Below are 17,969 nucleotides of genomic sequence, written 5' to 3'. Positions count from 1 at the left end.
AATTTCCCCACAGATGTGCATGTGTGGAGAGCTTACAGAACATCAAGTCATAACAAAACTGTGATGAAAGCAGAGATACAGAAGGTAGACCTGCTGAAAAACTTCATCCAGATTCTCCAAGCCTTGGTTGTTCATTCTTTTCTTTGGCAGCCTGAGCTGTGACAACAGTTTCTGCTTCTCACCTGGCACCTGGCCTTCCCATCCTAACCTCAGGCTGTCCTTTCCACTCTGTCAGGTGAAGCTGCATGGTGAACTGGACTGGGGAACTGATCCAGCTGCAAAATGATAATTTTTCTCTGCAGACTACTTTTCTTTAGTCAGTTACTTAAATTGGTCCATGCAGTTTCCCAAATTGCTGTGCAAGAAGGGTAAAGAGGATAGATATTTGCTTACCTCTACTAGATCAGCTGAGCTTCCCAGTGTGAGACCAAAGCCTGAAAGGTAATGTGAGGGGAGAAGTAAACCTTGCTGCTATGTTCCTTATCAGTTTCTGTGATGGTGCTTCCATCCTTGTTCTTCATACTTAATGGAAAGTGACTGCTTGTAATTTATTAAGCTCAATCAGAGTTTGGAGCACACATGAAGCACAACTGCCAGTTTATACAGATTCAATGTTTCTCTCACTTGATTCTTATGCAGCTGCACTAACAAACTGTATTAATTCCCAGTTGGTTGCGCCTTTTTTTTTTCATTTAAAAAGAAAATGAGAGCTCATGGCCACAAAACTGTTTTCTTCATTTTTAATTGGCTTTTTCCTCTCTCACATATTTATTAAAACCTATTGTATCCCTCTAAAAAAACTGACTTACCCTAACTTTATCTGGTTTTTCCTTTATTATCCTTCTTGACCCAAACCTGTATAATCTCCCTGCTTCAATATGCCATCTTTAGCGGCATTCTTTTTCCATCCTATCTCAAAATAGCCCCTCAGTGTAACACCTTTGTTCTCTCTTGTTCCTTCTCTACTCCTCCACAGAAGGTTTAGCATGTAGTACTTTTGTGATGTAGAGTGTCACTATTTCCATGTCTATTCTGAGTTTCTGGGCTACACTGACATGAATGGCAATAGATAAAGATCAGGTAAGCAGAAGTCCAGCAGAGCTGATGGAGCTGTGTCTGCTTCCACCAACAGCAAACTTTGCTCACCCTTCTCAGTAACTTTTGATAAAGCAGCATTTAGCCAATAAATGTATAACCTGCTTTTTAAGACAGGCAGGAGTATTTCTGTCATTGTCCTGCTACTGCACAGCACCACCACAAACAAATGCTGTGTCTGTTCCACAGAGTAGATAGATGCATCCTGGTCCACGGTCCCAATCTTTTTGCCTTCCTGATCAGTTAGACTCACTGGATTTTGGTACAAAGCTCCCCTGTCCTTTATAAGAAACTACAAGGAGAAGGAAGAAAGGGAAGGGAGAACACCTGGTGGGACACCCAGATCTCATCCCAGCAGAGTTGGAATGTCACTGTGGCATATACCTGGCACTCAAATTTTTCTACTTCCTTCTTCTCTCCTTCAAGCCATTCCTGGATAGAAGTCTAAATCTCCCCATATTTTTTTTCTCAAAATCTACTAGGCGGGTACCACTGTGCCTGGTAATCCATTCTTCCATGTACTGAGTCCAAGCAGATTAAAACATCAGCACAGAGTTTTCCAGTAACTCTTTCCCTCTCTCTGCACCAATAAGAAGAGATAAAGAAATTTATACCAGCTATAAATCTATTCCATTCTCCATGCTCTGCCACAATGGCAAAACAAATCAGTATATGGAGAAGAACAGTCACAGCAAATAAACCCAGATTTTTGCCTGGATCTAGAAAGGAATATTCTATGCAGGGATGATGACATCTGTATCTAAAAATTATATCAGTATTTTTCATGTCTAGACTACACAACATGCACTAAATTACTCAAAGAAATATTACACTGCTTTACTCTCCCAATAACTCCTCTCCTCCCCCTACATGCCTTCATACTTTTCTGATTAGTATTTACAAATGTGTATCTACCTTGCTATTCTTAGAAATAATACCTAAATATTGCCTGACAGGCACCCTTCCGAAAAGATCAGAGTAAAGTTTGGATGACCTTAGTCCATGCACACAGCTCATCCGTGTTATCATGACCATGTCATGCCATGGAATACATAAAGAAATAAAACCAAGTGAGCTAGTAATATCGTGAAAGCCAACCAAACTGACCATTATCACACCCTATACATTGCTTCATCTGCATTTCAGCTTCTCAATAAAATCCACCCCAGCAGAAAGAATGCTGACATTGTTGGATGTTTTGTTAGGATCAGTAATTTTCAAGACAGGATTGCAAAAAGCCCCCAAAAGCCTGATCTGGTGTCACTGCTGCACTTGCTGTGAGAGGGACAGTGGACTAGATACCTCTTCAGTCCCAAGTTACCCTGTGATTCTTTGCCAGTGTTTTGTGTATCTGACAAGCTGTAGGTTTTAATAGCATTTTGGATGCAAGTCCCTCAAAAAACAGGAGAATGTTTCAAGTGCCTGCCTATGAATCAGATGTCCGTTCTGCACACACATGAAAACCAGCTGGCTTTCCCAATAATCTACTGAGGACCAAATCCATAAACAGTAAACACAGGTGGCCAGGCTGACCTACATCAGCGTTTCCGGTGTGACTCACACCTTTAAATGGCAATTTCTATGGTGAGCTGCAGGAAGACCAGTAATTCTTTGGCAGTAACAACAGCTAGCAAGATGTGCAGGGACAGATGCTGTATGGATAAACTATGGTACCAAATGATAAGAGCCTGCATTCAAACACCTTCCCTGTGCTGAGCCTTTCCAAACAGAGGAACTCCTTCCACAAGGACACTTTTTTGCTGTATTTTTTCTTTAGTGAAATCCAATGTTTCCAAGACTACCAGAAGATACACTCCCTTCTGCCCTTTGTTTTACGTGCTTGGATGACCAGATTTTTAGAATAGGTCAACCAAATTCCAGAGTAGTTTATCAGTCACTTAACAAGCTGTAATACCTTGACTGCATACCAAGGTCAAATATTTCTGCAGTACTGCTTTTTATAAGGCCTCATCAACACGCTAAGTAAGATAACATTCTTATCTCTGTATCCAAGATATTTTGCAACTTCGTCCCATCTATCACACCTAGCCTATCTTTTTAATAGATCATGTTTAGAAACAGTCCTCATACCTCCCATGAACATGTTTTTCATCCTTCTTTTTTTCCTCACTATATTATCTTTTAATTTTTCTGTTGGGCACCTCTAGCATAAATGAAATTATAAAACAGGAACCATCCCAGAATTCTCCAGTAATATTTAAGGATGTTGCAATCATCTTCATGAAAAAAGTAGGCTGCAAGACTCATTAACCCAGGCGCATACTTGTTTTTACCATGTATAGTCATACAAATGGCACAGACTGAGTTTTGTTCTGCCTCTCAAAAAAAAAAAAAAAATCTAAAAATATTTCAATTGATCTTCCTTCCTCCAGTCTGAGCGAGCTGATATTTATATTTTCCGTAACATAAAAGACAAAAGCTGCACTGGCCTGCAAATGAATGGCTATTTAGACCCGCCTAATACACTATTCTTAGCAGTTGATGTAAGTAACTCCACATGTGGCAACACCCACATTTAGGTTTCAGTGAATGTGCATCTTCTGCTGACTAGGCCTGCAGATGTTGCTTTGGAAAACTGATCACTGAAACAATGGAAGGCACAGAAAAAGGGTGCTCTGATATAGATATGCGACATTTCATTTCTATTTAGTGGTCTGTCCAGGAAATAGGTATCTTTCTGTATAATGTTATTCTTGGCTAGATATTATAATTGACTGTATCAAGACATAGTTTTACCTGGGAAGCATCATGCAAGCTACGCTATGGCCTTGCTTCATCTTACCTCAACTTCTGGGGCTGTTTGATTGAATCAGTTAATGAAATTTTCTATCATATCTTTAGGTCATAGGTCTTGAAGTTAAGCCTTGAAATTCTCTTCACACAGCCACAGGATAGTTCAGAATGGTAAGGTTTACGAGGAAGACTCACACATTTCATTAGCATCTAATGGAGAGGAAAAGGGAAGAGGGACAACACTTTTGGTCTCACATCACAAGCACTTCTTGAGGTTGAACAGAGAAGCTATTAACTAACCTCAAAGTAACCTTCAGTTGTCAAGGCTGCAAGATCATTTCTCCCATGGGACAGCACACAGACAAATGCCTACACTGATGCTCATCTGGTGCTTTAAAGCATAAAACCTGGGAGATGCAATAGAATAGATGAGCAATGCACTGATGTGTTCCCCATGGCTTGCCTGCTATGAGGCTAAGCCACAGCGCTTAGCACAGGTGTAAAAAGGGCTGTTGCTGTTTCTTTGTGCTACAACCTAGACAGTTAATCCCTATGACCAGGTTCAGCAGGCAGACGCAAAAATTTCAGCCTTCCTAACTACAGAGAATCAACTTCTGTCAACAGCAATCTGTATAGTTCCCTGGTCAATAAAATCTCATTTTACCACCATGGATCAGCTGCAGCCTGACAATATGCTGAACCATGATTGCAGTTACTGTGATTCTTCAAAATGCCTGGTGTTGTTTGCAACAATTTTTGTCTTTCCTGAGTCAAGTCTGTCTCAGCTTCCTTCTTCTGTCAGTCACCAGGACTGGATGTACAACACAACATCAGTGAAATGACAGCACAATAACTCCCTATTGTTTAAGAAAAACTTCCACTGTGTAATAATACTCTGTTCATCCAATCCACAGAGACTGCTGGAGGAGCAGTCACCTATGCCTTACAAAGCACAGAAGGTTTCCCATGCAGAGCTGTAACAGCCCACATACATGACCTCTGCCACCCTGCATTAGAAAACTGCTACTGAACAGCAGCTGCTCCCTTCATGTCACACACTGATTGCAAAATGGATAGGAAAGGCCATAAATCCTCCTGATACGTGGTGGCACACTTGCTTCTCAATCAAATTGAAGCAAAGTTATGGCAAGGAGTAGGACATACTGCACGTAACAAGCAACTTCACAGCTCTTGGGAGGAAGAGGCAGGATCTTATGTCACTGAAGACATAAGACTCCTAGTCTAGAAGGACATGTCAAATAAGCAAGGGGGCACAGACACTAGAAGTCCATCTAGCCTTTCTTCAGTGGTTTTAAGAACTGAGTGAAACCAAGCAGAAGTAACAAAGGAAATGCACCAAAAAAATCAAAATCCTTTGCAATGACAGAAAGTTGGCATTGTCTTACAAAACACATTTAAGGGGCATGACTGTATCTTAAAGAATTTACATTATACATGAAAATGTTTTAAACCAAAATGATTTCACTGTTGTCATTACAGCAGGAGAACTGTATAATTTTTTCAATTTACAAAATAATTACCAAATATTGTTAAAAACATATTTACACAGTATACCACTCTCTAAACTGATCTATCGAGGCATTGCCTTCAGTTCCTTTCTTGGCCAGAAGCCAGTTAGTAAAACCAGTGACCTTACATCACCTTTGTTCCAGAATGCTACAAAATCACACTTATAGTTTTCCCTGCATTCACTGCTATGTGGTGAATATTTATACTGACCTTAAAGTTGTATTACTCAACATGAATATGCAAACAGTTGTACCAGCCATGCTCACCACATTACAGTTATCCACTGTAGCTCACTTTTTGCAGAACAAAGCAAACGCTGCTGTATGCAGATGTGACTACACATACACATAAGAGGTGTAACATTAAACACTGCCTGGGCAAGTGCTCCACATTAATATCTAAAATAAAGATTGTCAAAAATCCATCATAATGTTTTTGCTGTACTTACTACTGCCTTGTGACAACAAGCTACTGCGCTGTATATCCAGTGCTGAGACTGCTAATGAAGCACACATGTCAAGACTTGTCTGACTGAAGCATAAAACATGTCCTCAGCTGAGACCCTCCCTTGCCTGTGGTTTGTGTGTCTGTGCGCACACACACTCTCTCTCTCTCTCTCTCTCTCTCTCTCTTTCTCCCTAGAGCATCATACCATTTAACAGGAACATGCTGTGCAGTATCAAGCTTTAGACTGAACACCAAGAAAATCCACTTCTCACTGCTAAATCAATTCCAGATAATCTTTGCAATGAGAAGATCCTATCCAAAACAGTGTTGAGAGGAGGTGTAAAGTGACTGGAAGAATAAGCTAAGCTTAGTAAAGCATCCACATGCTGCTCAAAGTGAGAAGACTGAAGTGAAAGTCAGGCTTGATAAGACTGGAAAAGACAGCTCTGTGTGCAGTGTGCATTCTGTAACCGTGTGAATCCACACCTGTTAGTGCAGCAATACCACATTCCCATACACGTGCTCTCCTGCTGTTGTAGTGACGGGTCCTGAACCTCCTGATTCCAAGATATCGACCAAGTTGAATATGGCCCCAACAGATTTACAAGTGGTTAGACATACTTCTTCCAAGGAACTCCTGTTGTGACATATGCCGCATCATTAAGGGGATTTTAAATACAGCTGAGATGGGAAGCTGAAGTAAAGAGGAGCGATGGTAACGTGTCCAGACAGAGAAGCTGTATCACTATCTCACTCTGGTCTTGCTTCATGGATTTATACCATGGTAAACAGGTGCCAGGCCAGGCCGCTCACCCAGACCACGCTCACCAAGGCACTCCTAACTGGACAACCCTGACTGCCCTTGTGCAGGCTGAGTACTACTGTGTCTTCCTAATTGCTTTCCATTCACCTAATGGTCCTGAGTCCTCCTCCTCCCCACGGCTTACCCAGCTGTGCCGGCAGCTGGCACCCAGCCGCGGACGGATAGAGAGTGGGCGGGAGCGCAGAGCCGGACAACCCACCAAAATCTCCGCGGCGGCTCTGCGCGCTTACCGTCTCCGGGTCGTTCTCAAACACCTCCCGGGCCTCCTCCTTGCTGCAGTGCTCCTCCACGCACTCCCTCTCCAGGTGCCCTTGCTTGGTCTCCTCGAAGATCTGGTAGGCTCGCCGCTGCCTCTGCCGCAGGAACTGGGCAGCCTCCGTGGCGCGCAGCAGCACGGCTGGGCAGCCGAGCGCCGGGGCGGCGCGGGGGAGGCGAGGAGGAGGACGAGGAGGAGAGGAGCAGGAGGAAGGAGCAACGGTGAACATCTGAGCCCGCCTGGCCGCCCCGAACCCGCCGATCTCCCACCCCGCACACCAAACCGCCCAGCCGGAGGGCACTGACCCTCCTTCCGCGGCGTACCGAGCCCCCTCCCTGCCCGGCGCTTCCCCCGTGGGTCGCCGCGGCCTCGGCGCGGCCCCTCACCCGCATCTCCCGCTGCACCCGCCGCCAGCCGCCGTCCCCACTGCAGCCGCGAATCTGCGCATCCCCCCGCACCGCCACCCCTGCCCCAGCCGCACATCCCGCGCTCGCACACACACACAGGGCGGCGGGGGATGCTCGGCGGCGTGTGCGGGGGGACGGGCCCCCCGCGGTACTCACTCTGCGAGGAGTCCGCCGCTAGCAGGACGAGCAGCAGGGCGGCCCCGAGGGGCGCCGCGGGATGCGGCATGATGCGGCGCGGCGGCTGCGGCCGGGCCGGGCCGGGCTGGGCTGGAGGAGCGGAGCGGCGGGAGCGGCGCGGGGCGGGCGGCGGCGCGGGCGGGGAGCGCGCTGCTACTGCGGGAGCGCGGCGGCGGGAGCCCAGCGGGGGAGCCGCGGAGCCGCTCGCCCGCCCGCCCTGCCCAATCGCTCGCCAAGGCACCGCCGAGCCGCCGCACACGGACACACCTCGCGGCGGAGCGGCCGCCCGGCCCGGCCCCGCGTACCTGCCCGGGAGCGGCAGTCACGGGGAGTCGGGCAGATGGGCAGCGGGCGGGGAGGCTGCGCCTTCACTTCCAGGCACATCTCTTTAATAGCTCCGGGGCTTATCACTAGGAAGGGAGAAGCTGGCACTAAACCCAACCCAGTCTTGCTGTAAATTAGAAACTTGGCTTTCCCCCACACACCAAAGCAGGTTTTCTTCAGGAATACATTTTCAGTTTATTTCAGTATTTTAGGATAGCCTTCTCAGGAAAGAGGTGAATGTGGTTTGTACCAATATGTTACAAGCCATCCTTTACTGTCCCTCGTCCATCCTAACTTACACAGAACATGTCCAATGTGGGAAACCCTGCTAGCGGTACCTCAGAGCTGTAAGGGCAGAGCTCAGAGCTGCACTTAGGTTGCCTAATTGCCATCGTTTTAAAGTCACCCCTTTTATCTGTACTGCCCTGCGGAAGGGTCAGTGTGACAGATGACTCAAGTAACACCAAATCTACGTATTCTTCAAGAAAACTTCAGTGGTATAAGCTGTTTGAAAAGAACTTGACTAGTTTAATTTTATTTTAGCTAAACCTAATACAGACTTTGTGTATCCACAATAAGTTACTACAAACATAATACATGTAAACAATGTATTTATATCACATGTAGTTGAAGTAACATACATGAAAACATAAGAGCCAGCCTACTCATTCAAAGCAACCATCCCTGGGCTGGTATGTTCTGTCTTGACAATGGCCAGTAGTAGACATATAGGTAAGACGTGTAAGAGCATATAAACCACCATGGTTTCTTTCTGTTTTCATCTCCAAAAGTTCAGAGGAAGAGCTCTCAGGTAAAAACTGTGTCCACTGCAACACTAATAGCCACAAATGTATCTCTTGTCTCTGAATTTGTCAGATAGCTTTTTTGATCTGTTGGTACTCCTGGTTTTCAGGAGTGTCAGGAAGGTTCCAAATGTGCACAAAGGCTAGACAGGAACTTTTTTTCACCAGTTTTAAGTCCAGTGCTTAATAATTTTACAGGGTACTTGAATTTTCGTCATCTAGCAAACAGTGAATGATCATGCCCTATTTGTTTTCACCATACCATTTTATAGACCTCTCTCATATGATTTCAGAACCATTCTCATATGATTTCAGAACCATCCTTTTCCCTGAACTATGGAGCTTTGTTCTATTATTTGTTCCCCAACTTTTCTGAACTGGCACTGCTCAAAGAAGCAGTCCCACCAGTCTCCATTGCTTTTTCCTGTCCTTTGGCTACATCCTCTTCTTGTGCTAGAATGTGGCAAACCCGATCAGAGTAACCCAACAAAAATTATTGATGTTATTTCAGATCAGTTCCCCCCCCCAAGTTGCTGCATAGCTGCACAAACACCAAAAGGAAGAGGCTTTTAGGGGTGACAGCGAGTAGCTGCAGGCAAAGGAGCATGGGCCTAATTTCAGCAGCAGAGCCGGCCAAAATGGCTTGTGAAGCTACAGCTGCAGACATAGGTTTCCTAGGACTGGCTGCCACTTTCCTCTGTACATCGTGTGTCCCCCTGCCCACATCCAGAGATGTGGCTATGCTGTTTCAGCTCAGTCACCTAGCAGGAAACTCTTCCCTTTTTTCAGTGGGTGTGTGTTTTCTACCAGGTTACTGTGCTGAACCAGCCCAATGACAACATGAAGAAGTGTGGAGTGGCATTGCAGCACTAAATAGTCTGCAATGGGATAGTCTGCATAGTCTGCTCTGGGATTTCAGCATGGGCCCCTCAAACAGAAACCATTCCCGATCTTTGTTTTCATCCTGCTCTGTATCTTTTCTATTTATACCTCTTTTCAGACAAAGTGGACACAACTACATGCAACATTCAAGATGTGGTTTTACAGCAGCACTGCCCTGCTTCTTTCTTACTTCTGTTTTTTTCTTACTATTTCCAAACATTGCGTGGGTTTCTTTTCACTTCCTGACTTATTCTTTTCAAAAAGTCATGAACAAGAGGTCTGAGACCTCTTTCCTGAGTGGAGTTGCTGTTTTACCAGTGAATACAGAAGGTATGGATTGTCTTTCATGGGTGCATCACTTTATGTGTCTGTATATTAAATTTCACTTGTCATTTATTATCCTGTCACATTAAAAGTGCTATCAAGCAATACAGCCGAGTGAATCAAACAGCTTCTTGCTACCAAAACAGCTTGTCCCACTTTTCCTTCCCTCCATGCTTCCACCTTTTCCCTAGATGCACAACCTTTGTATGCTTTTGTCACTGGTGTGACCTCTCAGCAAGTCAATTCAACTTACTAATCGAAGATAAAAGTATTTCTTTTTTTTTTCTAAACATCTGGTGATATTCTCAATAACCAGTTTAAGATTTGTCTCTTCAGATGAATTTTGTATTATTTGCCAATTGACCTCATGGCATTAAACTTCTCCATAAAATTTCTGAAGATGTTGAACAGCAGAGATTTTTGTGGGTTCTGGAAACTGCATTATATTGTGTAATCTAATGATGAGCTTTCTTTTAGATGATATTTGTATCCATTTCCGTTTATCCCATATGATCACATTTTGAGAGCATATGGTGAAAGACCAGCTCAAAAGTTTTTTAAAATCCGGGTATATAATGTTATCGGAGCCATCCTTATCTAAATAAACATCACTCCTTGAACTTCAAATGGTTTTGCAAAACATGACATCCTTCTTGGTATGCAATGCTGATTCTTCTCCAACATATCATTCAGTTTACCAATTCTATTCTTTATTATATTTTCCAGTAAGTTGTTTGGCATAGACACCAAGCACTGATTTCAGTGAGCTCAGAAGTACTTTCACTAGTCGTATTTTCCACCTTCCATTCTTCTGGCACAGTAGCGTTTAAGGCAGATTTAAGCAGTGAGTTGCATAAAGCAACAGTTTCATTTTCTTCAGAATTTATGGGTTTATTCCATCTGATCTCAGCTATCCCAGTGAAAGATCAGTTAGGGAACATGAAAAATATGATAGAAAAATAATGCAGGAAATATTAAAACAATGTTATAGGAAATGCCTGTGCTCTCATCATGTCCCATTTTGATTTTAGAGTAATCTAGGCGCAGAGGTTTCCAGATGTAAACCTAAACTGTAGGATTAGTTTCCATTGGGTTTTAGACACTAATCAGAAATATGCACAGATTTAACAAATTTTGAGATAAGTGACTAAAAAGACTACTAGAAGGTATTCATTAAAGACCAAAAATCAAAAAGTCACAGAATCACACAGAACCAAGAATATGTGAGTTGGAGGGGGCCCACAAGGATCATTGAGTTCAACACTCAGCCCTGCACAGGATCATCCCCAAGAGTCACACCATGTGCCTGAGAGCACTGTTCAAACACTTCTTGAACTCTGTCAGGCTTGGTGCTGTGACCACTTCCCTGGGGAGCCTGTTCCAGTGCCCAATCACCCTCTGGGTGAAAAACCTTATTCTACTATCCAACCTAAATCTCCCCTGACACAACTTCAGACCATTCCTTCAGGTCCTGTCATTGGTCACCACAGAGAAGAGATCAGTGTCTGCCTCGTCCTCTCACAAGAGACTGCAATGAGGTCTCCCCTCAGTCTCTTCTCCAGGCTGAACAGACCAAATGACCTCAGCTGCTCCTCATACAGCTTCCCCTCAAGGCCCTTCACCATCTTTGTTGCCCTCCTTTGGACAATCCCTAATAGCTTAATATCTTTCTTTTATCGCAATGACCAGAACTGCCACAATATTCAAGGTGAGGCTGCACCAGTACAAAGCAGAGCAGAACAATCCCCTCTTTTGAACAGCTAGGGATGCTTTGCCTGATGCCCCCCAGGACACGGTTGGCCCTCCTGGCTGCCAGGGCACTGCTGACTCATATCCAACTTGCCATCGACCCCCCAGGTCCCTTTCCCTGGCACTGCTTTCCAGCATCTCATTCCCCAGCCTGTATGTACATCTGGGATAGCCCCATCCCAGGTGCAGAATCCAGGACTTTCCCTTTTTCAACTTCATATGATTTGTCAGTTAACAGAACTTAAATCCGTCATTCCAAATTCTGATGAGTGTCCATTGGTTTTTCTTCCTTACTTAATCCCAAACCAAAAACCAAGGCAGCATTTGCCTTTCAGAGCAAACCAATGCATAGTATGTAGCCAAGCCGCATAGGTGTAGTGGAAGAAGGTTTAACTGAGCAAAGTTCCTTTAGGTTCCTGCAACTAATTACATTTGTAGGCACCAATGGTAGAATGAAAGTAAAATGTCCTGAGAAGAGTACATAGGCATCACAACTTCAGAACTGAAGAAGGAGGGCAACGAAGCTGCTGAAGGGTCTGGAGCAAAAGTCTTACGAGGAGTGGCTGAGTGAGCTGAGATTGTTTAACCTGGAGAAAAGGAGGCTCAGGTGGAGATGTTACAACTCTACAGCTACCTGAAAGGAGGTGTATCAAGGTGGGGGTCAGTCTCTTCTCCCAGATAACAAGTGCCATATGAGAGGAAATGGCCCCAAGTTGTACCAGGGGAAGTTTAGATTGGATATTGGGGAAAATTTCTGCACTGTAAGAGTGGTTAGGCATTGGAACAGGCTGTCCAGGAAAGTAGTAGAATCAGCGTTCCTGGAAGTGTTCGAAAAACATGTGGATATGGCACTTGGGGACATGGTTTAGTGGTGGACCTCACAGTGCTGGGTTAACAGTTGGACTCAATGATCTTAGAGGTTTTTCCCAACCTAAATGATTCCATGATTTGATATTGCATTATGGAGAAGAGGAGGGGATTCCCAAGCATGTCCTTCCTTCCTTGCATCAGTCCTCCAGCCAGGGATACAGTGGGGTGCATGGTTCTTGACTTCTGAAGAACCATCTTTTCCACATAAAATACTTCTTGGACCTCAAGGAAAAATCAACTGGACATGTCCTATGAGTTGTCCCACACTGTCAAAGTATCTCAGATTTTAGAGGCAAGTTTCACATGCTCATTCCACATTAATTTCCTGTTATTTTTCTTTTGAAAGTGCTCCAAAGGTGGTATTCCTATTTTTTCTTCTGTTCTATGAATAGGAGGGAGTAAAAGGATGTGAGATTACATCAGAATATTTAAAAAATTAAACGATTTTGGAAGGCAGCATACTTAACCAGAAAATCCCTGTGAGAGTAAGGGAGCTGATTCCATGATCCTTGACCTGAATGCACTACAGGCTGGGCATATGCCAAATATGCTCAGCACATTAAGATCTGGAACATGCTGCTTAGTTGTGTGAACTAGGATTCACAGCCTGATGCCAGGAAATAAACTGAAAGTTTTAAGGACAGGAAGCTCTGAACTGTCGTCTCATCCCCTCTGTGCCTGTTTCGGTTTCAGGTGAATCAGATTTCTTTTCATTAGAGGTAAAATGATGGCTGGAAATGGCTTTAGGCACCAGCAAAACCAAATTTCTTATATGGGCAATGGCACTCCCTCTGTGGCAAGCAAGACAATGAGCAAATCCCTGGGCAGAACATGCCACCATCATCTATAGGTGAACACTCAGACTAAATGGCACCGACCAAAAGCATCAGACCTCATGCCACAGCCTACAAGACATCACAGCTCCCTGTTCTTTAAGGACCTTTGCAGATCATAGAAGAGTTGAGGTGGGGATGCAGGACCACAGTGTCTGTTTTCTGTGCAATCTGAGGCATCACGATGCAGTTAGCACTGAGCACCTGGGAGGTGGAGTAGAAGGAGAAACTGGAAGAGGTCCTTCCATAACTGACTTTGCTTTTTACTTCTTACTCCCTTTGAAAAGAATAGTTTTGCTGTCTTGCATTTTGGGAAAGACTTCTGGATCCCTGGGATCCAAGCATTATATTGAGGAGTTAGCTGCACTGTGGAGGAAGCCCAGTTCTTTTGCCACACACCTGCCTTTGCATATCTGTTACCCAGTTAAGGATATCACATTAAGTTGTAATAGATTTCTTGCTTGAGGATAAAGTGCCCATTGTACCATCACTAAATGCTTCTATAGTATCTCCTTATGTTGCCATTTGGCATTAAAATTCTGTGGAGTTCAAAAGATACCTTGATTTTTCACCCACATGTGAGAAGGCAAAGAAGGGAGCTCACTGGAACTGCTGTGGGCAGACAGATTATAATTACCCCAACAGGTAATTTACATCAAAAAAGCAGCATCATAAATATCCTACTATCTTCACACACACACACAAATCTTGACTGTATGGAAAAATCACACAAAAATTCCTTACTGAAACAGTGTCATTTTGAAGAGTTGAGTATTTGTAATTCTGCTTCACCCAAAGATGAACGAGCTCCTGGAGTAGTGTGTGGAGCTTCCCCAGATGGACCTAAATTAATGAGAAAAAGTATGTGTTCCCACGCTAAAAATTTAAGATTTCTTCTTGTCATCAGCAGGAATTGAACCCAGAGTGCAACAGAGGAACCTTTCATGGAACGAAAGCAATTCCTGCTGCTTGGGAAGCCCATGTGGTAGATCCATCTGGATCTTCTCCTAAAGTGCCACAGACACAGATAAGTTGGAGCTTTTTGCACAGCCCTCACTGTCCTTTTTAAAAACAAAAGAGCTTGAAACACTTCACCTAATGTCTGGATGTAAAGTGGATCAGAATAAATTAAAATTGTGAAGTGTTTGTACTAATGAGAAGCGGGAGTTGAAAGCCAACAAAAAGAGGATGCAAGTCTTCAAAGAAGATTTCAAAGCACTCAGCATAATCCTGGATAGTCATGCAGCTCCATCGAAAGATGTTACTAATACATGTGTGAAACCATATTCAAAGATACAAATTGATGTAAAATGAGAGTGGTGATGTAAAAGGATGTCAGAAGGATGAGAAACTGCAACTAAAAACCATTAGAAGCCATGCTTTGATTCAGGCTATTTTCAGAATCCTGGATAAAAGTGAAAATTTACTCTCCCCTCTTCCAAATATAAATCCTTCATGGAGCCACACAAACATGTCTTTGTTTAGATTGAGCCAATGTTTCTGTGGGAGAATGTGAAATTTCATCAAGAGGTTTCTAATAATGCTAATGGCATAAAATTCCTCTTACCTGGTATGTTCAGATTAAACATTTTCTAATAAAAACAAGCACAAGAAAGGTCCCCTTATACTGCTTAGCTCTTTTGAGTGATCAGCATATATTGACTCAAGAAGAAAAGGGTTAACTTTCAAAATATGCCTGATTTTAATGAGAATGAAATGAATGAGAAGAGTAAGTAAATTTGGACTAGAGAGAGAAAAAAAGACCTGGATAAAAATAAAATGGAGCTGAGTGCATGGACAGAGTTGTAGAAGAAAGGTTGTTCATCTTTCACTTGTCATTTACTCAAAAAGAAATTTCACAAAAGACTTCCTAATGACTATCTTTCTTCAATAAGGGATCCAAACCCCATTTTCTGACAGTGATGCATTATACTGGAGGGAGAAGGAAAAAAAGCTTCTTTTCCTACAAGTGCTAGTCATGCCCATGTCCATGTGGTGAACCGAATGACCACGGGAATAACCTTTGCAAGGGACCAATTTCTCTTCAGGGCCATCAGCTTTGCTGCTGAATGCTGCTCCACAGCCAAGACAACTGAACCTTGCACTGAAGCATTGCACAAACATGGAACAATCTGTTTCTTCGTCTGTCTTCTCTGATGCCCTCGTCCCAGTGGAAGTGTGCTGACTTAAAACAAGGGCATCCTGGAGATGAAGAAATTATGGTGACCTGAATGATTGCCAGGAGATAGTCAAGAGAAAAGGCAGTGTCAGCAAATGGAGCCCAGTTCTGACTTATACTCAGGACTAGAGTTCAACAAGCCTGAATCCCAAACCAGACTCTCTGAATATGAATGAACTTTTAAGTGATGTAGGGTGTTTCATAAATATTGCTAGTGGATGTGATTTGATTTGTGTTTTATTAGGCCAGCAGTATTTCAATATATTATGAGGTCATTATGGTTTCTATTCCTATACATTCCAAATGTACTTGTTTTCTAGGGCATTTTTAGTTCCCTGAATAAAGCCTCAAATAAATATAAATAAATTCAAGGATGACATGAGGAGGAGAAGAAAATTGCAGCAAAACAGTAAGAACAAATATAAGCCCATACATTGTGTTATACTTACAAAACTACACCAGGGCTAACAGAAATACTAAGTTGGCAACTGGACTTGCTGAGACACTGCGTGAGTTGGAGCTGTCTCTCAAAGGTAGGAGGGAGGGTACTGATACTCATTTGAAAGGGGTCTCTTAGCAGAAGAGCATGATATGTTCTTTATTGTACTCGTTAACTCAAAGCAGTAAAACCCATAACTTAAAAATTGCTTACAAATAGAAAAAACTTGGCTTATTGGAAGTCAGTGGCTAAACTCCCAGCTTTATAACGCAGTGTAAGGGGGTGGTGAGAGACAAAACCATAGTTTTCATGAAATGTAGCTCTTGCCAATGCTTTGAGCTCTTAGAGGGGACCCTATGCTGCAGCAGCCTCAATGCATCAATCTGGGTTTGGAAGAAGGGAGAAGAGCTGTCACTGCTTAGCAGCTTCCAAACCCTTGTCCCTGGGGCAACTTCTGGTGGTTGGGGAGAGTTGCCTGGTAACAAGGAGCTGCCACCTTCTCGTTTCCAGCTGTTAAACTGCATTGGGAGGAGCTGAATAATACCAGAATAGAAACTTAGCTTATAATTTGTCAGGTTTAATATAACAAAATTGGAGTTATTTAATGGCATCTCTAAATTGCTTAGGAGATGAGTTTTTGCAGCAGAGCTCTAGCAGGGCCACATTGCAAAATGAAAACAGGGCTTCCTCTAATCTTTTATTGATCCACTCCTTGTTCCAACAAGATTTGTCAGCGGGATGCTGTAACCTCTGAGGGGTGTGAAGGATGGGGAAAAGGTAATAGCAGAAGGAATTTTACTAGAACAGGACAAGAAACAGACATAACCAAGAAAACAAAAAGTGCTTTTTTTTTTTTTTTTTTGGAAGTGTATGCAAATATATGTATTAAAATATCAATATTTAGATTTAATTTTTGAATGGAAAATAGAATATCTGATGTGCTGATTTCTTCATCCAAATGGAAATGTGCTGTTGGTTGCTGCTGCTGCTGCTGCTGCTGCTGCTGCTGCTAATAATAATAATAATAATAATAATAATAATATCAAGAATTCTGAGTTTAATTCTAAAACAGGTGTTTTGGTTTTTTTCTGGAAGGGAAATTCTAACTGTCCAGTTTGAGAGGGACTGAGAAGTGAATGAGTTGTTAATGTCTTTGTGGGAGACAAAGGAAAATGGGGATCAGGCCAGAGCAGATGGTCATCCCACTGTAAGCCTGTCATCACTGAGGGAAGGAGTTTCCAGATGTCATGTTGTTGAGCATTCTGTGATGGACTGCTGTGAAGTTTCCATCTTCAAAAGGTGGAGGAAGGGAGAACACCTGCAAAAACCCAAAGCAGCAGCCCAAAAGGAGGTGTGAGGTACAGAGGATGGCTCACAAGTCCTGGTGGCTTTTGCTTTCCCTGTTAAACTGTCTTAGTCTCAATCCATGAGTTTTCTCACTTTTGCCCTTCGACTTCTCTCCCCCATCCCAGTGGGGGAGAGTGAGCAAGTGGCTTAGTGGGGGTGAGCTGCTGGCTGGGGTTAAACCACCACATTCAGCAACCTGTTATTTTAACCAGAAAAATTAGGGAGTGATAGGGATATCTAGGTGAAGTATCACTTTCCTTTTCAATTACAAATTGCTCTGAAAGATACGGTAATGACACAATATATCACCAGTGAGAGCTGGCTTTGAGCCTGTGCTGCGCTAATTATATCAAATACCAAAACTTTCTAACATTGGTACTTAAAATGGGCAAGAAGTATGTCAAGAAAACACGTTTCATTCATGTGCAAGCTGATCTTCAGGTAAATGTATCAACGTTCTCTTTTTCTGCAAGAAATCTTTTTGGTTTAGGTAGATAGTGATATTATGAAAAGAAAAAGCAGGAGGCACACATAAACATAAAATGAGTCTGTACCTCCATCCATAGATGCATACAAATATGAACATATATGTATCTCCATATCCACAGATGTATGACCATGTCTCATCATCCTACAAACATGAATCAGTTAAGCTACTTACAACACTCCTCTGAGACAAGAAGGTATTATTCCCGTTTACAGATTAGAAAGCTGAAGCCTGGAGGTGAGG

General features: G+C 43.2%; 1 protein-coding gene across 2 annotated transcripts in view; it reads right to left on the bottom strand.

Annotated features, from left to right (window-relative positions):
* Positions 1-7,679, bottom strand: part of GAS6 (growth arrest specific 6) — a 42,426-nt gene extending 34,747 nt beyond the window's left edge. Inside the window, exons 1-2 of one of the 2 annotated variants that reach the window (XM_064646424.1) lie at positions 7,469-7,679; positions 6,880-7,046 (exon numbers count right to left, since the gene is read on the bottom strand). In XM_064646424.1, coding sequence (XP_064502494.1) covers positions 6,880-7,046; positions 7,469-7,538 — 237 coding nt within the window. In that variant the 5' untranslated portion in view covers positions 7,539-7,679. The remainder of the gene's footprint in view (positions 1-6,879; positions 7,047-7,468) is intronic. The other variant, XM_064646423.1, reaches the window with a different exon arrangement.
* Between the last annotated feature and the right edge of the window lie 10,290 nt (positions 7,680-17,969).

The sequence above is a fragment of the Pseudopipra pipra genome, chromosome 2 (genome assembly GCF_036250125.1).
Source record: "Pseudopipra pipra isolate bDixPip1 chromosome 2, bDixPip1.hap1, whole genome shotgun sequence".
NCBI classification, from domain to species: Eukaryota; Metazoa; Chordata; class Aves; order Passeriformes; family Pipridae; genus Pseudopipra; species Pseudopipra pipra.
The sequence above is the reverse complement of the archived record's forward strand: the minus strand, read 5'-3'. Positions and strand labels throughout refer to the sequence as shown.